At 44.0% G+C, this 25,117-nt stretch overlaps 1 protein-coding gene across 1 annotated transcript in view; it reads right to left on the reverse strand.

Moving 5' to 3' along the window:
* LOC135394585 (FRAS1-related extracellular matrix protein 2-like) overlaps positions 1 to 25,117 on the reverse strand; it is a 263,630-nt gene that overhangs the window by 135,928 nt on the left and 102,585 nt on the right. The window contains exons 6-13 of the mRNA XM_064625401.1: positions 24,704 to 24,840; positions 23,439 to 23,502; positions 22,951 to 23,079; positions 22,748 to 22,870; positions 19,481 to 19,576; positions 18,133 to 18,285; positions 15,513 to 15,593; positions 13,917 to 13,968 (exon numbers count right to left, since the gene is read on the reverse strand). Of these exons, the coding sequence (XP_064481471.1) occupies positions 13,917 to 13,968; positions 15,513 to 15,593; positions 18,133 to 18,285; positions 19,481 to 19,576; positions 22,748 to 22,870; positions 22,951 to 23,079; positions 23,439 to 23,502; positions 24,704 to 24,840 (835 nt within the window). The remainder of the gene's footprint in view (positions 1 to 13,916; positions 13,969 to 15,512; positions 15,594 to 18,132; positions 18,286 to 19,480; positions 19,577 to 22,747; positions 22,871 to 22,950; positions 23,080 to 23,438; positions 23,503 to 24,703; positions 24,841 to 25,117) is intronic.

A 25,117-nucleotide genomic window follows, 5' to 3' on the forward strand; every position in this document is an offset into this window, starting at 1 on the left:
CCTTCTACTTCGTGTCCTTATCCTTCGCTACATCTGTGAAGCTGCGATTCTTTTTATACGTTCACTGCAGAACGTGTCCTTTTATAGTGCGTTGTTTCCCATTCGGAAGCATACTTGCTTACTATCACAGCGTGCCATCTCATCTCAGTCGCTCGTGCGGACAGAGCTGCTGCCCCTTCTTGTCTGTTGACTGCCCCACATATCTGCTCTCGGGGAGTGTACAAATACCTGCGACTGTGTCCCTCCCAAGGCGGTGAGACTATTTCGGAATATGGGGGTGGCTTCACGTCTATAGAACTTGCTTGTTTCGCTATACGGGAACGTAAAGCTATGAAAGGAAGAAAAAGAAGAAAGACGAAACACCGGTGTCGGTTGAATGTGGCCGTCATTCTGCTCATAAAGTTGGAAGAGCCGACTCATCGAATTGTTCGGGTTGTGCAACGGTGTAGGATAGCGACCATATTATAATGCACTGCACTAGGTATGCGTCTCAAACAGCTACACTGAAAGCTACACTTTCTCGACTAAGACAGCAGAGTCTTCGATATAGTGAAGGTGTTGGGACTTCGGGCACCGAACACGAGGGATGCTGCCTTGGCGGCACTTGTGAAATTTGTTCAGAGCTGTGGGATGGATAAATCCTTCGAGGCTTATCTCTGCATGATCTTGGGATAATTGTGAATAGTAGACTTCTGAATAGCGAACATGTGAATAGTGAATAGCGAACTGGCGAGTAGAGCACATGAGAAGTATTTTTGGGGTGTGTGGGTGGGGGGTTAAGAATTGGTTATGAGTAGCAGAACAAGTCGGGAGACGAGTTCGATTTCTCCTCTCTTTTTTTTTTCCTTGCAAAAAAGAACAAAAAAACTAACTAACAAATGCTACGTGAGAGCTTTTTCTGTTTGCGACTCGTTCGGGTGTGCAGGGTGAGAATAAAAACCCAGCGGTTTAGCCGAGTGGGTAAAAGCGTTCGCTCGTTGGTAGCAGTCAAGGTCGTGCTGAAGACTGGGAGGTGGTGGGTTCAAATCCTACCACCAGCTGTGCTGTCCGAGGCCTTCCCTGGGATTTCCGGCGGACATCCACGACGAATGTCGGAACAGTTCCCCCTGAAGTTGGCCCAGTACGCACACTAACGCCTTTGTCCCCCACTCCTTCCTGATGTTCTCTCTTCTTCTGTCCATGTCGTACGCCGCGCATAGCCACAGTTGCTTCGCGGCGCTAGTACGGGATAAAAAAATCACAAAAATTCACGGATGTCACGTGCAAGTCACATGTCTTCAGTATCCTACCCAATTTACGTTATAAAATTCATTTCTAGTTTGAAGAAGTATGGGGTGACAATGCGCGGGATCTGCCATCCATCTGGCAACGTTGCTCCTCCAAGGTCAATTTCCGTCCCCTCAGGAGAGTTTCTGCTCGCAGTCTTCCAACGTGGCGCGGGGAGCGGAGACCGAGAGGGCGCGTGCGCTGTTGCTATAAGAGGGAGATGAGAGAGCTCGTTGTGACGCCACCTGGTGTTCGAGAATCCGAAACGCCGATTTTTTTCGAAAATTCGTGGATGCCCGAGCTGTATTCATATTTTGCGTTGTGGAGACTTCGAGCAGGGTGGACTGAGAACAGAAAATCAAAGAAATTACATTGATTGTAGTCCGGAGTAGGCACTTTCATGTAAATATGCCCAGGTTGCCATCCTTGCAAATGCTAAGGTCCACGATGTTCGAAACTGCCATGTGGAAAGATATTGACATATAACTACACTCCGTCGCTAGTTTTGGTCACGCTGTAAGCGTAAAAAATTACAACACGCTATACCACCGACTGGCTGCTTTCCGAACGTTTTAAAACATCAATATGCGAAAGACGCCCGTTCTCTTGATTCATGTGTCGCTGCTACTGAGCTCACTCGGTCGAATATAAATCAATAAAAGCAGCAAAACCGCTGAAATGCCTGACAAATCATTTCACGAGCTTTACAATACAAAAAAGAAAAGAAAAGAAAATGAAAAAGAAAGAAGAAAAGGAAAAAAAGATAACTGGGCAAAAGACGCAAAGAAAGAACAACAATAAGGGACACGCACGGTGACTATGTTCGAGTTCAAAAGCACCATCTTGCACGACGGGCACACACTTGCGGCTTTCTTATCCCTTTCGACGACTACTTGGGAGGGATAAAAACCGATAGACACTTTGAAGCCCCATGAATGTTAGAAGACGACGAGATAAGAATACGATGGACTTTACGAACCGGATATCTCTCAAGAGTGAGAACTCAGCAGGTGCCGAGCAGCCGGTTGAACGCAACACGAAAAAGGGTTAGGCCCCCATTTCATTACGCGTAAATTGCTCATCGGCATCGTGACGTTTTCAACATTCTTTTTTTTTTTTATTGGTCTCGGCAAAGTTGCCTAGTTCTCTGGTCACGTACTGGACAAAGACCACCCAGTCTGACCACTACGACCTCTTCGAATCCCAGAGAATCGTACTTCGACAAGCTATATATAAACCAACAAGCCGTTGAAGAGATACTGTTGCCTCAAACAACTAGCGAAGAAGAAAAACAAAATCTATAACTGGGCAACAAATGAATATACTAAATGAGCAGCACGGATTAGGTCTTGCGCCAAAATCGTGTTTAGACGCGTTCCAGGCGTCAAGCTTGGCGTATAACCTTGGGGGAATAGAGTCGTACGAAAATGGATGGTGACTGCCACGTTCGTAATTGTTAATCTGATGGGACACGTTCCGAAATGGACGAAGTGGTTTACTTCGTACAGTAGAAGAAAAATGTAATTGCGGACAAGTAATATTCGTTATTAACTGGCATCTTCTTGGAATACAGAGAAAGGAAACATGACGCTAACATGTTTGTTTTGCAGTAATTATGAGCAGAGATTAATTTCGGAACATCGCGGAGGTGGGTGGTTGTCGTAAGATCTTTGGGGGTTGGTGGGGAAATACGTGATTATAAGTAATTGGAAATTATGCGGGTTGCACAATGTGTGCGTATGTGTGTTTCGCAACTCAAAATTGAATGAACTTGTCGCAAAGTTTTGAATGAAGTCATTAATGCATGTTCTTCATCGAGAAACATATTTGTGATACAGTAACAACAGGATATATTAGAAAGTGCAATGCCCGTCTGGTTTCCTTCACAAATGGGAGATGAGGCAGCCGGGTTTGCCAGCCAAGGTTAGGACCATCGATTGAATCGTGGTTATTGTTGTTGAATTGGCATTCAGTATACCCTGTTAGGTTCATCCTGATCCGGCATGGGAGGTCCTGTTTTACCGCTACAACACAGGCCTCAGTTATTTGCCGTTTGGTCGCACGTTGTCTCCAGGAATTGTACAGCACTGAGCACTTTTACACTGTTCCACAGTATTGCTTAAAACCACACTTGTACCCGTTACTCGAAACAAGTAATTGATTACCGTTACCGTTAGTTGTACGGAAAAATGATTTGATTACCGTTACCAATTACTCGACTCCAAATGTAATTGAGTAACGAGCAGAAAAGCAACGCGTTACTTTGGTCGTTACTCAGCATTCACGCAAATTATACCCGTCTTTGAGTGCCTCAGAAAAAAGAAAAAGAAAAAAGAAAGGGTCCAACAGCAGTACAGCTGAAATAACACAAAAACAAACACGCCTAGGACAAGTAGATCTGTACGTCTACTGTATTTATCGCGCGGGAAGACGTTCACCCGATTGTGTAAGAACATTGCCTGGGACTTCCACATAACCCACTAAATTTCCAAGGCTTCAGGTACCACCACACTGGTGTAGGAGGAGATTAGGGAATCCGGAACTTCACCTCCCCTTGCTATTGTAGAACGGCCCAACAAAGGATGACAGCACGAAGGGCTTGACTTGGGGCAGAACATCTGAAAGATAAGTTAATCTCTGCCCGAAAAGTAATCCATTACCTAGTAATTGATTACTCAGAAAAGTAATTGATTACTCAGAAAAGTAATTGATTACTCAGAAAAGTAATTGATTACTCAGAAAAGTAATTGATTACTCAGAAAAGTAATTGATTACTCAAAAAATTACTTTGACAGTAAAGTAACTGATTACTCGAAAAATTACTCAAAATGTGATTGATTACAAGTAACGCAATTACTAGTAACGCGTTCGCACAAGTCTGCTTAAAACTTATTAAGTCTTACGAATACCTCCTGATTGTTCCTCCAAAATTGTGTGAAACACTTAATCACGCTCTAGACCTCCATGTGTTACACCATGGCAGGAAGCGTCAGGATTATCCCATAGAAAGTTTGTGCGGAACTTATTTCACTTGACCACCGCGTAATGACGCTCGCTACAGGGAGCAGAATGGCGGCGATGTTGTTGGACGACGGTAGATGGAAAAAAAGTTATAGCATGTATAAGGTGTAATAAGACAAAGTTCATCCTTAAAAGCGCTAAAGAAGTTAGACGAGACAACCACACAGACATCACTTCACTGAGCCGGTTGGTCTTCAAGAATATGCAATAACATCAGGGTTTATGGGAAGCATTTCGAATTACTCAATTCTATAGCAGTAAGTGGAGCAAACGTGCTTTTTCACGTAAGCACGCAATATAAGATTATACCATTATACGACGGCTAGCGACTTCAAATTAGGGCTCTACATCAAATTTTCATATCATCGTCATCATGTATTTCTCTCTCTCTCTCTCTCATAACTATAAGGTTTATTCGAACACGCAGTGGTAATGGACTACACGTGTGTGGTCCACAGAGCACTTGAAATCCCAGCGGGGGACGCTGCAGCACGCAATAAAGTAGCAAAGGTGATTGTTTCGCGCTGCGGAGTGCGATAGTACCTAACAACTTAATATATGTAGGCAGTCTTATGACTCAACTATATGTAGTCTCAACTGTATGTATGCAGTCGTTCCATTTATCTACACGGTAGAGCAAAAAGTATAATAACTAGCTACGCCACAGCTGCGAAACCATACCTCTGAGACTAACCACGTGCTCTTAAAAAGTGCATACCACATAAAAGTAACCCATCAACGGAGCAATAGCTATATCATGGGACGTCGTCACACTAAAGGAGGACAGTATATACCCGCGGGTGTTTCAGTTAAATCCCCGGGCTGAATATTTCGCGAACGGGTGCATCAATCGACGGACTTTCTTTTTTACAAGTATCTGTCCGATACCAACGATAAGCTGCGCACTGTGTGAATGAGTGGGAGGCGCTCATTATTTAAATAAAAATTCAAATGAGTTCCGTAAAAAAACATAACTTCTAAAGCAGGGCGCTGTCGGCATTAAAATGGGTACTACCGCTTTTGAGACCTTCAGTGGACACCTTTTAGAGAAAAATCTGCCATCGGAGCGGGTCATTTGTTGCAGTAATTAATTGGTTTCGGTTTACATATTTTTGTCGCAGCTGGTCGCAGTGACGCTCAAAAGGACACTCTTCGACTCCCGTATCCCCCAATGAATTATGTCTTTACTCCTATGAATTACACCAATGAATTACGTCCTTTTGCGCTTCATCGCAACCAGCCGCGACAAAATATGTAAACCGGAACCAATTAATTACAGCAACGAATGACCCGCAACGGTGGCAGATTTTTCTCTAAAAGGTGTCCACTGAAGGCCCCAAAAGGGGTAGTACCCATTTTCATGCGCACAGCGCCCTGCCTTAGAAGTCACGTTTTTTTACGAAACTCATTTGAATTTTTATATAAGTAATGATCGCCTCCCACTCATTCACACGGCGCGCAGCTTGTAGGTGGTATCGGACAGATACTTGTAAAAAAGAAAGTTCGTCGATTGGTGCACCCGTCCGCGAATTATTTAGCCCGGGGATTTAAATGAAACACCCGGTATACCTTCTTCTACCTTTCTTCTTCCTACCAGGGGGGTGACGTGGGGATTCCTATCAGTCTTATGTGATATATGTGAAATTAACGATAGAGAAAGAAGTAGAAACAACACAGCAACCGAATAATCATATATGGCGACAGAATGTGTGAAATCACAGTATGTATTTCCCGGCCTCACGGTGTTTTCTACACCTGCGATCACCGTGCTTGTAGAAAGGTCACGATGGGTAGCACTAGTATGTAGAGAGTCACCGTGGCATATTCAGCAACGAAGCGGCGGATGCAGTAGCAGGCCGCGCCCATGAGAGTTAACGCACTGCCATCTATTCTAATAAATGCGCTACTAAGCGAGCAAACCCTTGGCGTTCTGATGCGAGCACTGAGCTGCTGATACTGGTTCTTGGAAGCTCTAGGAAACTCCCAAGGAAGACCTCCACAGAGGTTCCTCTACATAGTATAGAAGGGTTGAGAACGTGATTTACATACTAGCCCGCTAAATGTGCTTAATGGTGTGTTTGAAATACTACATGTACTTGTTCAAACTCTTGTTGTTCGCACCCAAGTGGTCGCACTTCCTTATTCATTGGGGACACCTAGACGACATTTTGAACACTATGGTACATCTCTTTTATTCTGTTCACCTTTCTCGCCCTTTATCAAGCTCTACAAATGTTTATTGTCTTAGGTAGAAGTATACACTGAAAAGCTCGCCCCGTGTGTCAGATGAATATCTCATTCTTTTTAAATGCTTTCTCGCGTCAGTATATTTCCTGCGGCTACCCCATGAAAATATTATTGATGCACTGTGTCGACTATATTAACTAGCACCAATTAAAGTCCAACTTGTCGCATCCATATCTATTTCAATCTCTCGCTTTTATTCCTTTTCCCAACATCAACATCAACGTAGCCACGAAAGAGATGGTCGCTTGTATGTTGCGGGGAAACCCTCATACCTACACATACATCCAGACAGAATAGCTAACATTTTTGAATCAATTATTCTGCAAGCTTGCGCAAAAAGCACGAGCGCGGTGAAGAAAGAACTACATAAGGGGCTCTTCTCTTTGTGCTCTTCACAGGCACGCAAACATGGCTGAATCGTTAGTTCCGAGGCAGTGAACAGAGAGCGTTTAACCACTCGTGAAATGGACTCGCGAGGAAGTAGAAGTGCGTATAAATACGGTGCAATGAAGAACTGATTTTCTCCATGATGAGGCTCATGTTGGAAAACTAATTCAGTTCTTTCGGTTTCCTTTTCTGGAGCCGCTAAACACAACGAATGTTTCTTCTTCTTCTTTCTTTTTTTTTTTTTTTTTTTGCGAGAGTCACTCGTGGGTAGGCCGTGCAGAACGCGCGACCAGTGAAGCAGACACAATCATGTTCAACGCAAGCTGGTTTGCCTCAGCGTTTCCCGTCTTTACACTCTTAATCTGGTAACCTTTAGTAAAGGGTCAAGAATTGCAATATTTTACCTTCTATTTCAGAAGTTACAAAGTAACTTTTGAGCAGTACCTTTTATGAACGTTACTAGGACACTTGTACACAGAGGTTACTGTCTCCTACCCGCCACACAGACGTAAAGGTTACAGAGCGGACATCTCAAAGCAGCAAAGGAACATCTGATACGTATTTAGAAAGTTAGAACAAATAATTAATTAATTAGCATATGCAAATAAACTTCTGACAAGCCAGCACCTAGCCGATGTCTGAGAAATGCTAACTGAAAAAAAAAAAAAAAAAAATCTGTAGCGCCCGCTGTTCACTAAATATTCAGCAGGGGGACCTTCGTGAAACACCCGGTATAGAGATTACTCCTCGTTAAAAGTTACAATAAAGGGTACCAAGTTAAGAGTGTACCGTAACGCTCGAGTGCGTGCATAGCGCAGACACTACCGTTTCGGAGTGGTAGCCTCTGGGGGGCGTGGGACCACGTCCGCGACATAAGTCCAAGACTGGGACAGGACAGACCGCTGAGACGCCATGATAGCGGCTTGACAAGCTCCTGCAATCAGTCCCTGCTTCGTGTTCACGCTCAGTTCACTACTGGCTGTTCCAACACTACCTAGAAAAGCAAAGCCTGGTCGCTCAAAGAACATGACGAAGTAATTAAGAGTACGCCAGTCACCGCAGTGCTTCGGCGGCCGTAGCTATGGAGACGAGCCACCATCAGTCGCTTGGGAAGCCACTGGTATCCATATAGGAAGCCTGTGTTTGAAATCGTCTACGGCGATTGGCTGACATCCTGACTTTATATGTCTACGTGCGAGGGTGAGGAGAGGCACTAAGCAAACCTTTCTGCTTCTGGGTGACGCTGGTACTGCTCCTAAGCGGTGAGACAACCAATGTCATCGTCACCACGTATATTCGTCCAGCCTCTCCTCAACCTCACAACGTCACCTCCTTTCTTTACAGTTGTTGTTGTTGCTACTACTACAAAATGTCTGAACAGAATATGGCGAATAATCACTAATACACTTGCTTTGGGGTTAAGCTGAAATGAAACTTGCCTCAAACCCAGCGGCCAACGCTCCTTGACGCTGGCGTGTGCACGGGCCACGCGCTCGTGCGTTGAAGTTAAGTCTGATGGCGGCTGTACATCATGCGCTGTGCGGACACGGTATGTAATAAGGAGCGTAGGAACCTATTCACGACAACCAATGTGAATACGCGACACTCAAAAGTACACTGATGCAACACCAGGGTTCACATGGCAATTGTTTTTCTTTTTTTTTTCCTTCGCGTAACTGGAGTTAGTCACTCAGACTCGGCAGAAGACGCGAGCAACGACGTAAAATAATGAAATAATTATCTGAGTGCGCTCATCCCATCTTAACTGGACACCACAAAAAGTCGGAACGTTAATTACGAGACAGCTTTTAAAAAATCGCCCGAAGATAACTCGTTAAATAGAAAATATGTAATACGAGGACTCCTTTTGTAATACGATGCGTTGACGCCTCGTCAGTACCAAAGAATGCCATATCGTTTTCATCCCTCTTTACCACGTGACAAATACGTCTTGCGGATCGACATGACACTCATGACAGCGGTGAAAGATCTGCGCTGTCATGCAACATTCATCATCCTCGTGATGAAGCGCAAAAAAAAGAAAAAAAGAAGTTCAATCTTTCCTTCCACCCACCTCCTTATCCAAGGGGTGAGAAAACCCCTTTGTACGATTGCATGAGAACGTTTCTCCTTCTCAATGGAGTACAAACGTGAAGGAGGGGCACGTACAATTTCCGTTTCCTGCTGGAGTGACAAGCACTGTTGTCTACACTCATCCAACTTATACGATCGCTCCCCGCCCCCACTTACAAAAAAAAGAAAAAGAAAAAAGGCTGGAAAGACAACGTGATGTATTGTGCGAAAGACACAATCATTATCTGGGTGGAGAAGAAGAATGTTCAGATATAGGGTTGATGGAAGGATGAGGACGGTGAAAGTCGAATTCGTATCTTTGTTTTAATTGCACGAAGTCTTGATGAGGATAATGATGTGGTGTGCGTGTGTGCGGAAAAGACGTGGTTGGTTGACCGCGAGTCATGTAAGAAATGAGACAAAAGTGAAATAGAGAGAGAGAAAGAAGAGGTAGGGAGGGTTCAACGAAACGTCACCAGAAAGGAATTACATCGTCCCTGTTTCGTTTACTACACTCTTAAAAATGAACTTCACCGCATAGCACGCTCCTAGCCAACCATAATCTCGAATGATATCGTTATCTGCCCTGATTCGTTGAAAACGGGAGGCGTACGCCTTTTTTGTGACAATTATGAACAGCATAAGTGTCACAAAAAAGGCGTACTCCTCCCATTTCCAACAAATCAGGGCAGATAACGATATCATTCGAGATGATGGTTGGCTAGGAGCGTGCTATGCAGTGAAGTTCATTTTTAAGAGTGTAGTACTGTTTTCTTTTTATGTCAAGTGTGACCTGGGTGGTGCACACGCACACAAGTACCTCGTAAACGTAACTACACATACAGCACAATATATCGGCTCCATATCGGCTGGATATCGGCAATACCTGTACAATTCAAGTTGCCACGGCAACTTTTTGCACTGCTGCCCATTCCATATACGTGGAGAAATAAACGAAATGAAATGAAAAACAAAAAATGAAAAAAGTAATACTAGAACAATATTGTAGTAGTATTGCCAACATACAGCCAATATTGGGCAAAGATGCAGTGCTTGGGTAGTTACCTATTTCGATTAGGGTAACCGTAAAATGTAAATAAGTGAGTAAATAACTTACTCAGGTAGTGCGATATACTTTAACAGCATAACTGTAGCTGCACTGTAACAGCTGAAAAGGCGTACGCCTTTGCTGTGACAATTATGTACTGCATAACTAAGTGTCACACACACACACACACACACACACACAAAAAAAAAAGGCATACGCTTCGACGTTTTCAACAAATCAGGGGCGAGAACGATGTCATTCGGGATGATGGTTGGCTAGTTACATTTCAAAAAAGAGTAACCGTAACTCAGTTACTATTTTTGCAGACTCACTGCAAATTAGTTACTTTTTTGAGCAACTTACGCATGACTGCCAATTCCTCTACAATGCGGATTCTACATCATCAGCGTCGCATCAATAAATTCGTATTTTCTAATTACACCTTCACTGAATCCCCTACAGTGCTAAAGGATAGGGTTAGAATAACGCGTAGCCTTACCCAAGTATGCATAAATAAATAAATAAATAAATAAATAATTCTTACCCCACTGCGACTAGACCTTCACCACTCTCGCGCAGGTACCTCATTCCTAATTGATAACACCTCGTTGAAGATAATTCATCTCGTAAAAAAGTCACCGCACGTCACCGACTAAATAATAGAGCATTTCGGGGCCAATCGACGACGAAGGTAAGCCCAGGGAGCAGGCTAGAATCTAGTGGTTAACTTAGCGGGGCTTGTGGCCCGTTAAGATTCTGCGCGTAATAATTCCTTCGACCGCATCTTCGCGGTGAACACAATGCACGGGACTCTGCCACTGCCAGCACGTGCAGTAATGCTTCTTTCTTTCTTTATTTAGTAGACGATTTAGTAGAATACAGAATCAGATATGGGACTGTTAGGGCGAACCTTGTTATACAGTCCCTGAAAAATGAAAAAAATATGAGCAAGAGAGAACTGATGTTCTGAGGCTGGAACAAGGTGAGGCTGGAACAACGAGTGAGAGAGAGTGACTGGTTTGTCCCTTCAGATGACGCACCCTGGAAATCGCTGAGAAGGCGTGTTAGCTTAGCTCAATTGGTAGAGCCCTGGACCGGTAATCCAGAAGATGTGGGTTCGAGTCCTACAGCTGGCTAACCTTTTCAGTGACTTCCATCTTTCATCATTGAAAAAATATGGCAGCATACTGTCCCGAGAGGACAAAGGTATTCGATACCACAGATTGCACAAATAGGCACTTTTGGACACTGTGAAAAAAATTACATCACGCACATTTATTACATACATTGATTACGACACATTCGTTAATTGCATAGTAAACATGGGCTAGTTTACGGATATAACTAGTTGCAGAGGAAGTATTTTCGGGTCTTATTTTTAAATAGATGGAAAGAAGTGACACTTCTAATGTTCACTGGCAAATTGTTCCAGACCGTACAGCTGTAGGATATGAAAGAGAAAAAAAAACAAAATTAGTCCCCGGTGTAGAGATCTCAGGCATGGCCGTGTTACTTCTGAAAGCGTAATTCGTGTCACGACCACTGGGTCAAAAATGTAAAATGTTTACGGAGCCGTCGGGTATTATAGCGGACAAGATGATGAATATTGTTTGGTGACCGCATGCACGGCTGCTGCGCTTTCTGGCTTGCAGAAGAACTGTCTCGGAGTGAAAGATAGAGTCGTTTCTTCAGCGTAGAATACGTCATTGGGTTCAGCATGCATGCGTATCGTCCGCATTCGCACTAGTGCACATAACGAAACAACGGAAGACACCAAAAGCGATAGAGCGCCATTTCTGGCCTGCTGTTTGACTCGATACATTGATTGGACATAACAAAACCTAATCATGGGCATGTTGGTACATACGTTGGAATAAAAGCTCTAAACACACAAGAAGAAGGACAGAACGACGACACACACACACACCATGCACACTCAAAACAGTTTAATGAGACATGCGGGACCACTTGTCTATACATGGTCTAGGTACGAGTACTCTTTGTCTGGTATATAAACCGACGTGTATCAGATCTGTTACATAATTGGAAATGACCCTGGATCCCGCATAATTTGTATCTTTCGGTTATAGTGAGCGCTCCGTCGCATTATGCGACATCCGAAGTATCTTTAGCGTTCCGAGGGTCACAGCCTCGGGAATAGTCCCCAAAGAAAAATAATGCGTTTTTCCGTTAACTATATTAACTGATATAGTAACTAAAATTTCACACTTCTAGTTTTGCCACTTGCCACTTGGTGCTCATGATCTCAGTTGTCTCGCGACGTAAACCCCCAATTAGTATTGTTATCAGATATGGCATTGGGGGAGGTCTTGTCATTGAGAGACGCAACTGATGCAACTGCAGCTGGGTCATACCTATAGGCCTCCATGTACAACACCAGGCTTGAAAGCTTCACGATTTCCCCATTGAAAGCGGGTGCCAAATTCTTCGGCTTTTCTCCTGTGTCATATCTCGTACATTTCGACGCATAAGTAGCATTTCGTAGGGACATCCTTTTCGATTGTAAGAAACAGGAGTCTTAGGTATGGAGTATAATACGCGCAATAGTTTATTTATTGATTTATTCATTGCATTTCCCTACGAGAACTGGGCTATCGTACCCGTTGCATGAGCTTTACGCTCTCCATTTAATTTCTCTTCCATCAAACAAAGCCAAACCATCCGGGCTTGTAGGTCTGTTCTTTACTGAGGGACTGCTGTATACTATCGTCTGCATTTCGTTCCCGCTCAAATCAAGATCTACCTCTTTCTAAACGAAATGTTCTCTGCTCAGTTCCTCAGGGAAAACAGATCTTCTTGGCAAAGTACATGATGACTACACCAACAGCAAACAGTGAAGGGGCATTTATGATTATTCATCAGATCGTTTTTTTTTTGTTTTTTTGTGTTTTTTTTTGTATAAAGGGGTTCCGACAGGTCATCCCAGGTTATCCCAGAGAAACCTTAAACCTGCACTGTGAACCTGCATTGAAAGTTTCACTGCCAAGAGGGTAATAGGAGCGAAGAAAATGGGCACTGCAAATACCGAAACTGATGCGGCTACGACATCACAGCTCTCGCCACCGCCAGTGAGGCAGCGCACGAGAAGTCACGTGCTTACGGCTGCCAATGGGAATGGACGCAGCCCTGAGCTCTGTGACGTCCGCGCTTGCTTGGGAGTGTGTTCGAGGGATTGTATCTCGCTAAGTACGACACATATAAGCATAATTCTTCTTTCCTCAGTACTCTGGCGTGCCGTATACAATGCGACCATGACGTAATGAACCGCATCTATGAAGCTGTCTCCTCAATCCCTTTAAGGGAATAGCAAGCTGGCTCGTGTGTAGCTAACTTCTGTCTTCGCAATAAATGCATCTGCCCCGCCTCCCCTCCCGCAGTTACTTTATCCGCGAATAGCCGCAACACGCGCGTACATCGTAAACGCTCCGTCAAAGACGTTCAGAACATTTCGACCATTTCGACCAACATCTTGACCATATCTCCTCTTTGTTAAAATAATTGCTTTTAATTCATACATTTATCTGGGTATTTACATTTCATTTTGCTCTGTATTTAAGCACATGCTGTGTATTGTTTCTTTTGTCTTCACTCCTGCAACGGCCTCTTGGGTCAACAGTGTTCTAAATAAATAAATAAATAAATTATCTACACGAGACCGTCGTGACGGCACTCCGCACTCCAAACAGAAAGCAACCGAAAATCACGTACCACTCACATTCGAACATTAAGACTCGACCCACGCAAGACGCGCATGTAACCGCATGTAAATATCGGTGTAAATAGTAATATTCCAGCGAGGCGAAACAGACCGCGAGAGAGGACGTCCAGAATACGTGTTGGCGCATACACTTACCTCCGCCCTCTCTGAGTGCGTCCAGACGTGCCTCTGCCTTTAATTTGCCCGTCTGCAAGAAAATAGAAGAAATGTAAACGCGACGCCACACGAAACAGTGAAAGCAGACTCTTGACGATCATCTGTGGAGACGAAGGCAAATTTTCGGACACAAGGCGCTGCACAGACAATTAACTGGTGTTTGTCTTTGTGCATAGAGGAATGTTTCTTTGTGTAGAGGAGGAGCTCGTTGCTTTCATGAATATTAGGAGAAGGAACAAAGAAAGGAAAAGAAAAGCAGACGACAAAGAAAAAAATGAAAGTGATATTGTTGTGGCTCGACGGCACCCAGGATTATCTTGCGCAACTTTTTGCTGCTTACTGTTATACCTCGTTCCAGGTATTGACTGAGTTCAGTTTTCACATTTGCATTTATACTACTACGTAGTGACGAAGCCGTTCGCATTCGGTGACGGTAACGAATACTGTGCAGCAGACCGGTAAGCACTCTATAGGACTTCATTTCTAGAAGTGACATTCCGCTGGGAAACGATCCGGGCGCGAAACCTGCATTTTGCAGGCTTGCATTTTGCACACCTCCTTTGCATTTTTCTAAGACACTGTCAGGGAAGTGCTGGTACAGTTCCGTGTGAAGTACGCCCAAGACGCACGAAAAAGGGGATTTTGATTTCTTCTTTTTTTTTTCCACGCATGAAAAACGAGAGGAAGCCCAAGGTGTCTAAAATATTCATTATAATCATCAAAGTTATTATTGTACGGGAAAATTTACCAAGTATTGTAACCACATATTCACAAACATTCCACGGCACTGTTTACATAGGGACAACATTTACAATTTTTCGTGTGACTTTTTTGTATGATATATGCAAATACAAGAATCTATGCACACATAACAAATATTTTTTTTTTTTTGTAAAATGCACGGCTATGTACCAATTATTATTATTATCGACATTATATTCCATACCAACAAAAGAAACTCACAATAAGTGATGAATACATGGCGTCGCGGAGAATGGACGCTAAAATGAGGGAAGTAATATTGCTGTGGGCAAAATTACTTCCAGCTTCCAGGTAGTGAAAACAAGCTAGCACTGTGTTACAAACGGACGATTGACACGTTCGTGACGTGGCTTACGCACAACCGTATCAGAAAGTCTTTGAGGGACATAACATGGAGGTCAGAGAGGCAACAGACAAGGGCCTCCAACACATAGGAGAGCACGTTCTGTGTTTTCATTCCATTACAAAAAAAAAAAAAGAAAAGAAAAAAGGCGGGAGCCGAATAAAGCTCTGCGCTCTGCCGCACACAGACTGCCATCTACATTTAGCAACCGACAAGACACGTTCCTCGCGGGTAAACGATCGACTTTTGAAACGTTGTTTCCCGTGTGATGCTCCCGTGAGCGGTCGTGCGATGAATGTCCGTTTCGTGTGCCACGACAAAGAAAGGGGATTGATTGTATCCACAGTACTGCGTGAATATTTGGACGACTGCTACAAACTTCGCAAGCAAGTGAGTAGCTTCGCGTACCGTATCTGTACTCAGCGGATGTACACCCATATAGCTACACATTTGCCAACAGAGGTACTTACTTCCGCTTTCCTTATGCTATTCCTAACGTCTTCTAATTTCTGCTCAATATCTTCTTGATCGCCCGTTGTCGACTCGACTGTCTGCAAGAAATACAGGCGAAATTAGGGAGACACACAGATCTGAACATGTCGTGCCATTAAAAACTAACAAAAAAAGATGCATGCGTGGTGCTACAAGGTGAAATGAAAATGGACGCGGTGGAATCAGCAGATTAGGAAACCGACAACATTACTCAAGCGATTACAGCAGGGTTGACCGCCAATGAAAACTCAGTAGGCCTGTCGCACTTTCGACGTAGTACGAAACAAACGAAGACTGTTACGGTGCTTATCCCCTTTTCGATTGAGCGCAACCGTTGGCCACCGTTGGCGAAGGAGAGTTAGGTGACGTAAACAACGTGAATTCGAGAGCTAGATATTCTCCACAAGTTAAACGCAGACGGTTACACAATACTGATAATAACAGGATAATAAATTATACGCTTACGTCCCTATTTATAAACTAAAACCCTATAATATAGGGTGATACTGTAATTTAGAAGCCGTTGCACCAACAACACTGAAACGAAGATAGTCGACATGTCCCTCTAATGCATGCAGCAGATGAATTATCCCTGTGCTTTCGAGTGAAAGAGTGAGAAGCAAAACCTGTCTCCACCTGCCGACCCTACACCTCAAAAGACAAAAGGAAAGTGAGTTTTCATGATGACTAGTATGAGCACACAGAAACTATTTACAATTCTTCATGATCATCCTGAAACCATACACTTTACGGGCACGATTAAAATTCCTCACTTTTACTAATAGCTCGTAGCTCAGCTCCCCATAATTTCGCCTTCCCCGGCTTTCCATCCACTCTACTTCCTAATGACGTCATTGCCATGCCGATGATAACCGAAGGTAGCTTGTAGTTGGTCAGTGACCACGCAGTTGTCCTGTCTCTAACAGGGTGATATCAAAACTAAGAGAAGGTAATACTCCTGTCACACGGGCTGTCCTCAATAATAGTTGACACTAATAGCCATTGAACCAGTGCCGTGTATTGAAAGGGAGTGTGGCCATTAATGGGAGCTGCATATACCTGAGGCTCCACCCACTTTTTGAGACATCTAGCCAATCACTGGTCGAAATACAGTTGTCTATTAATACATCTATCCACTACTTATACCTCACCCTTATTTACTTGGTGCCACCATTTTGGAGAAAATTGATGGATTTGGATTGAAACGGATCTCACTGGTGACACACCAAAACCACAGATTTTGTGCCCACATTTATCAACGCCATCTGCCTGGAGAGAGGCATGTTGGGAAGACTCAGAATTGCAGAAATGGTTTCTGGCAGAAGTGATTGGCCAGGTGAGCGGTAGAACCAATGGGTAGAACCGCTTCTTCGTAGCGGACGGCTGCCGGTATGAACTTTTAAATCACGTAACGTAAGTAGATTGAATCAAAAATGCGCAAAGATGTATAAATAATTATGCGATATAATGCAAAATCTTATGTATCAGGGGCGTCTTTCTTGCTGTTTTCTTGAGATTGCGGTCTTCACTAGGCCTAATGTTAGCGACGAAACAGCTCATTTTCGCGTAAATATGATGGCGGAGCGAAAGTTGAAGTTCTGCAGATGCTTACATGAGGATATATACTCACAGTATGAAATTAGAGTAGTTTATGAAATTTTTTTTGTCACGAAATCTCCGCTTCGCCGTTCCAAGCACCATCCTCCATTTTGGAGAAATTTTGGTGTCATGGCGGTCCCCATGGAAAACGGCAACCAATGGAATGCGCCCAAGTTTGACTGACAGGTCGAGCCTCCTTTTTAGGCTCCTCCTAATGGCCAGACTCCCTTTAAACACACGGCACTGCATTGAACATGCGCATAGCGCCACCAAGCGGGTAACATGTCAACCTGTCAGGGAGCATTGGATCCAATGCTCTTTGAGAAGTTGACACGGTGCACGCTGGGTGGCGCTATGAACATGTTCAATGCAGAGCCGTTTATAGGGAGAGTTTAGCCATTAGGAGGAGCCTAACTTGAAGCGCGTCATTCGACGTCACGGCTAAGCCACCTCCCTCGCCGTGCTCTATTGTTGTCCCGTTGTCAGCCGGTCGCCGACGCCATATTGATGCTGATCGTTGTTTACGATGAAAGGAGGGAAGACACGTGCTTACATTGTCCTTCGAAAGCCCTTCGGCCTTGAACTCTTTCAGTTTGACAACAAAACCCCCCTTATCAGAGGTGGCTGTTGGTCATGAGCCGGTTATTCTTGTGGATTGCATTCATTGCGACGACAAAGCTGACGGACAGCATCAATATGGCGCGCATCAGATGGCTGATAAGCGGATTCTGCTTGGATTCAGGCTTTTTGGGCGGCGCAACGACGACTCTGACGTCAAAATAGGCTCCACCCACGAGGCGGCAAAATATCAGAGAATGGCCAAACTCTCCCTATAAATGGTTCTGGTTCAATGGCCATTGCGTTCAATCATAATTGAATCAATTATCGTTTTTTTTTTCGAACTGAAGATGTTGGAGCCCTTCGTATTTGATACCACCGCATTGAACGGTGCCCCTATCGTGCCAGCTTATATCTTCAAGTGACGAATACCAGCTCTACCTTCTCTCCTCGAGCCATTTGTGTGAGTATCTTGTTGAGATCCTTGTTGGCGTCTCGTAGCGTGCGGCAATCCTTCATGAAAGCAGACGACCATTTCTTGGCGTCTTTACTGAGGCAGATGTCCGCGTGGTGTTCGGTGCAAATCGTTCGGACCTGAAAGGAAAAAGAAACCCCGAGCGTCAAACAACGCATTTCCAATACGGAAGCTGAAAGGAAGAAAACAAGTGTGTTGCTGCTGAGAGAAAGTAAGCGGAACGGAAGGCGGACGGAATGAGAAGCCACATCGATTGGTTTCCAATGATGGAGCACGTCTGGGAAAGAACTTTTCAAGGTCGAGGTTGGGATGAAGGAAAAAGGGAAGCTTCTGGGCGATGATTATATGAGACTATCAACGAATTTGGGGATTCAGTTTTGTAATTTTTTGTTTCGCTTTTAGCGAATATTTATGGAAGCTATCTCTTAAATGCATTATTCTTCTTGGCATCTCATTGTACTGATGAAACGATGTCTGCTTTTCTGTGAAACAGCTCGACGGCAAGAAAAATGGACACAACATACAGGACAATCTTTGTCCGTGTTGCTAGTACGTTTCTACACGTTGAAACAATAGTTCATGGATGAACTAACGAGTTTCTTTCTTCAAGAATGACTTGCAGTTTATTGAGTTCGGGCGCAGACGTATACCTAACCTACATTTCGTTGTTTGCATACAAACGGTCAACAGAAGACGGGCGCACACAAACGACAGAAACTTAACATGGGTTTGGTCAGCGGATGATCAGCATCAACACTGCCATATCAACGCACGCAGTGACTCCCGTGGTCTTACTTCGCTCACGCACAGGCAAAAGATTTACATGCCCAAAAGTACAAGATAGGAACTTCCCTAAACGTGAAAAGATTAATATGAAACAAAACGCTCCTGCCTTTACACATATATCACACCCATCATCTTGAAACCCACTCCATAGGCCCGATGCTCAACTGGACATAGTACGGCAAATGTCACGCGACGGCACGTTTTGTCAGGCTTGGGATTCTAGATGCACGCTTGCGATTTGGCATTCGAAGGGGAGCACGTGACGATACACAGATGAAAATGATGCATTTATCGCGTGTTATGGTAATACTAACCGAAATATTGAGCATCGGGCCTGTGGTCCTTCGTTCTCAAACACACCATACAAAGGAGCTTTTTTTCACTGTAAACACGCTTCCGGTACCTCGGCCTACATAGCTCCGTCGGCTAAAGTGCACACGCACGCAGATAGAGGGCTTTTCGAGCAGCTGATGCAATATTGATTATAACTGGACAGCCGACGAGTGGATCGACCTGGTTTCGACTCACCGGATCGTTGTCGCACGGGTCGAATTCGTATTTGATTGGTTTGCCCAGGACCTGGTTCTCTTGCATGAAGCAGTCCACAGTGTACTGTCGGGTGATCTGAGATGAATTAGAAACAATGGTATCAGTAAGCGTAGACGCCGTCGTGAAGTCAAATGACATCCCGACGTTTCCAAAATTCTTTAACCATTTTCCTCTTTTTTTTTCTACGTTATTTTATTTAGTTTTTCTCAATTTAATCAAATCCAGTAGGCGATGCGCGCGTCACCAAGCGCGCGGCGCAAAGCAGCATGGGTACTTTGAGCGACACTGCTCCGTCATCTGCTTCGGTTATGGTGTAGCCCGGCTGACGCTGTTGATGCGCCCACCGGGATTGTTGTTGTTCTTCTTCTACTGCAGTCTCTGGCAGTCTTGTAATGCTTTTAAATGCGCGAAGTTCCCGTGAGCCCTTGCGTGCCACAGATGGCGCTTGCTTTTGTAAAATGGTCTAAGCTTACGCTTGTTCCATCCTACAGTTGGCAATACATGGTCTATGAAGTGTGATTGCTGGATATGTTACTGAGAAACTGTAAAATGAAATGAACGGAATGAACGAAAAAAAAAAAAAAACTACCTATTAAACGAGACTGCCCTGCCAGAAATAGTAATCCTACATTGTTGAACGAGAACTGCACCGTGTAGCAACCGTTATACCAACCGTTGTACAGCATGTTTTTGTCTCCTGACTTAATGAAAATTTGATAAATCCGCCTATTTTGGACAGTTTGCATTCTGTATAACGAGTCCAAAATATGCGGATCCATCCCATTTCATTTTCAACAAATCAGGAGAGAGAATGATATTACCCCCATGACCGCTGGCTATAGGACCGTGCTATGTGGTGAAGTTCCGTTTAAACAGTGTACGCTAGCACTTTTGGGGCATCATGCTAGACAAGTCGCCAAATCTTTGTCACATATAGGAGGGGCTTTCGAAGTCGAATGTATCTAAAAAGGCAACTCAAATGTGGAGGTGTTATGAATGCTTTGTTAAGCACTTTCCGCTTTCATCAAACTGCATTATTCCTCTTCGCACGTGTTTTGCACAGCCGAAATGAGCTCCCTTATGAAAATGATTTTGTAGTTTGTATACAGGTCTTAACCAGGACCTATCCAGCCTATTCAGTCCCAATTTAGCAGATAGAAACTTGATTAAAGCTAGATACAAGATTTTTTGAGCGCACAGTATACATTTTCTAAACAGGAATTCCTAACCACTTTGTAACCAGTCCCTATCAATTTCTGTATCAAGCACACTGCATACAGCTTTTATACGGAAATTTCTGTCCGTTTTGTTACTAATGCAAATTCAGTCTGTATTCAGCAGCAGCATTTTAATGACGTTCTGAACCCGACCACAATGTTCGCATGCAAAACAGAAGAAATGATTTTTGGACAAGGAATTTACATAGTATACGGTATATTTACATAGTAGGTACATATATATTCTTAGTGTGACATGTCATTGACCATTCTTTCACGCGCCGTACGTTGACAGAGATTTCAAAATCGTTCAGCATTTCCCGAAACATCCTGGAACCGCTACAAGCTCAGGAGATAGTACGATTCTACCGATGTCATATCTCGCCCTCTGAACCACCGAGCGGAGACGTCAGCTCCTGAGCTTGTCCTTGCTTGTTGCCTTGCTTGCATCCTTGCTTGTTCACCACGCCACAAGCCAGCGCAGTCTGTTGCGCATGCGCCGTTTTGTTGAGTTCGCTTTGGCTGCTGTAACGGACGTTTCTCGTTTCTCGTCGCCGCATGTAGTGGGCATAATTTTGTGCGTTCCATTATGTCTGGGGCGTATTAGAGGCATTGTATTGTTGTTCCCACTTGATGTTGTCGTTCCAGCAACCCGTCTGACACTGCAACTGTCCGTAAGTGGAAGCGTTTCTTATAACCGCCAGTCGGTCTCGTTTGAAATATCAGAATGAAGACGCGGATCTGAAGCCAAATCGCTCTTCACCTTTAGAATTTTTTCCGTTTCAGGTGTGTAATTAATATAACTGTGAAGTAATACTTTCGGCTGCACCATGCGTTCTCATTGTCTGTTTTACTTTATTTGCAGGTGATCTGGACAACGACAGGGAGATAGAACACCAGATGAAACCGTTGTCGACTGTATGCTTTGTGCAAACGGTATGTCATATGTCTCTACACTACTGTACATGAGTTTCCTGTTATCGTGTTTTCTGGAACGATATGACTTGCACGTTGAGCGTATATGACGCTGCGGCCTATACCGCATGAGAGACGCAAGCATAGTGTTGGAGCAAGCAATGTGGTGTAGACTCTTGCTTGTCATGATGGGGTTTACAAGTGCTTTTGCGGCAGGAAGGTAAGTTGGACCAGAAACGGGGACCTAGGTGTGCTCTTTTTCGTTGTTGTTCACCGTTCGACCATTACCAGTTTGGTACCCCCATGAATTCAACCCTCATGTGTGTTGATGATAAATGAATATACTTTGAAAGGTACGTACTCGTGAGTGGTCAATAAAGTGAATTGTTGCTGCTATCTACTGTTTTGTGTGGGTTCTTGCGGGTGCTCATGTGCCGCAGACATGAGGGACTTTTTTGCCTGTATACAGTTCATATAGAATTTATGCATACAATATGTATACGTTTTACTGTATACAGCCAGTTTCGAAATTGGGGCTAACATGTACTTATACAGTTTCTAAACAATATCCTGTCGAATTTGTATACGTTTTGGCTACCTAATTTGTAACGACTCCCGCGCCCATTTCTTATAAGAGCCATATATAAACTAGGTAGGAGCTGTATACATTTTTTATCTACCTTTAACCCACCCAAGCCAGGATTTTGTATACAGTCCGTATACACTCTGGAAAATTTCTTTCATAAGGGCAGGGACGCATTCTCTTTCATTTGTGCGTCGGCTGTGGTCTATTCCTTAAAAACAGGATTTCACCGCACAACTTACATTCAAGGCTGACAACTGCATGTAAGGATACCATTTACGTTACGGTGTAACGATACACAACGACACATCATTTATGACCATTAATACATGAAAGCAAAGTGCCACAGATAGGCGTACACCTCGTATTTCTGATAAACAGGGAACGGTACCATTGGTACCATTGGTACCAATGGTACCAGGAATGGGGTTATAGACTGGGATATGTCATGCGGTGCAGTTCTGTTTTTAGAATGCACTTCTCAGACTTTATCTATAAAGCACCAGTGTCATTAAGATACGGCAAACTCACATGTGAAGCATCTTCGAGTATCCTATTGAAAGAGGTATTGCAGGCTGTGATGGTGAGCAACTCCGTTCGACTCATGAGTTGAATGTAGTCTCGTACTTTCTCCGATACATCGCAGTCTAGAGACTGCGCCGAAAGAACACAGTTGTAGTCAGCGTTCACGCGAAGACACTCGAATAGCGATTGGTCGAACAAACGGGTCGCACCTGTAGGAGGTCTGGCAGATCTGTTTCGTAGAAACGGGATTGGTGGGCGTTCGCTGCTGCAAGGGCCAGGATGTAGTCGTTCCGAGCTTTCGTCGATTGAATGTCACATGCTTCTCTTCTCGAAGAAAACTAACAAGACAAAGATAATGACGTACAGAAGTAGAGCTCGAACGGAAATAGATTTGGGGAGCGTACTGCACCCTGACAACGCACTCTAAGAAAAAAAAACAAAAAAAACAGTAATTTTAGTTCTTATGGGAAATAGATGCATTGTCCGGAACATGCAGTGCAGGGGAATAAAGTTCAGGGACAAAGGACTAAAATGGGGGTAATTGTATTCTAATGGATTAGAAGCTGTTGGAAGCTGAAATTACTCCCCAATTTAGTCTGTCCTTTTATTAGAGTGTAGGCGCACCTAATGCGTAACTAATACTTGGGATACGAAGTCAAGTACATTGTTACTACGTCTTTTCAAAAGAAGCACTTACTTTTTGGCTGTTTCTTTGTAACGATGTAATAGATTGGAATATTCTGCCTTTCTTTTTCTTCAATCTGAAATATAAATACAATCGATCTGTCGTTGCACTGCATTTTAGCGTTATTGCCTTTTACAAACATCACATAACGTTCGACTTGCAAACTGAGTGTTTGCACAGGCGCGTTTTCCTTCCTCCGCTTCATGCAACACGCTGTGAAATCCAAACAAAAGCAAGAGAACGCGAGGGGCCACCGGGAGAAAATAAGCAGCCTTATGCCGTGCCGCGTAACAGTAAGGCAAGTTTTTCTCGCTATTACCGTGTTTCTATTTTGAGTCCTATATGCCGTGCACTTCCCAATGCACTACTTTGTGTGTTATCGTTAACTGGACTCCGTTTATAAGCACAGAATTGACTCTCAACGAACTCGATAGGATAATGAGCGTCTGGTGACATGAGCTAGACTAAAAGGACTCAACTCAAAAGAAAGAACTTCACTGCATGTCACGCTCCTATTCTGCACTCTTAAAAGTGAACTTCACCACATAACACGCTCCTAAACAACCTTCATCCCGAGTGACATCGCTCCCTCCCCTGATTTGCTGAAAACGTGGGGCGTACGCCACTTTTGCGGCATTATGCAGCTCATAATTGCCACAAAAATGGCGTACGTCCCCACCCCTTCCCCAGTTTTCATCAAATCAAGGCAGAGAACGTTGCTATTCTGCACTCAAATGAGCCTCACCGCATAGCACGCTCCTACCCAACCATCGTCTCCCCAAAGCCCCATCATCATCCCTTCATCCTCCCCCAACGCGAAATAGGGCAGTGTACCGCCTCAGCGGCGGTGAATCGCCCAACCCATCACCATCCCATGTATCTGTGTGTGTGTGTGTGTGTGTCTCGAATGATATCACTATATGCCCTGATTTGTTGAAAACTGGGGGCGTACGCCTTTTCTGTGACAGTTATGAGCAGCATAACTGTGGTGAAGTCCATTCTTAAGAGTGTAGAACGATATCGTAATTTATGGAACATGCCTTTTTGGGACATTTTCATGTACGTTAACGGTCACAGAAAGGCGTGTGCCTCGCCCCTTCTTCTAATCAGGAGTGATAACAATATCATTCCGTGAGCGTGTTACATGGTGAAGTTCGACTTTAAGGGGTTACCTACTGCGGGTGCGGGAAACAGTACGAATACTGAGATGACGACATAATGAATGAGTTTTAAAAAAAAAATCATTGTAAAACCGCACATACAAATCAATGACATACTTTTCTTCCGCATCCTGTGCTTTATCCCTTGCCTCGTGTGCCATGTGTTCTTCTTCGAAGTAGAGCTTTTTCGTTTTGTCAACTTCCTGAACGCACTGCTGCACTTCTTCTTGCACCCTCCGCAGTCCTTCAAAGCACTGCAATCAAACAGTACGCGCTAAAACCAGTTCGATCCGCTTCAGACCTAGGCAGCTTATGCGAGCCTGAAGCATCTAATATATGAGAGCCGCATCGACCGGCACGTCGACCACTTTGAAGAAAATGAATAGGAATACTTCCTTTCAAAGTTTTACGCTTCAGGAAATTAAGGCTATATCCGTTTCCTTTTGCTTGAATGGGTAAGAATAAGGAAAGCTGATTATTTCCAAACTGGACCTGTAAGCTGACCTTCGTGTGTTGGATCAACTTCTAAGG

This window comes from Ornithodoros turicata, chromosome 5 (genome assembly GCF_037126465.1).
Source record: "Ornithodoros turicata isolate Travis chromosome 5, ASM3712646v1, whole genome shotgun sequence".
Lineage (NCBI taxonomy): Eukaryota > Metazoa > Arthropoda > Arachnida > Ixodida > Argasidae > Ornithodoros > Ornithodoros turicata.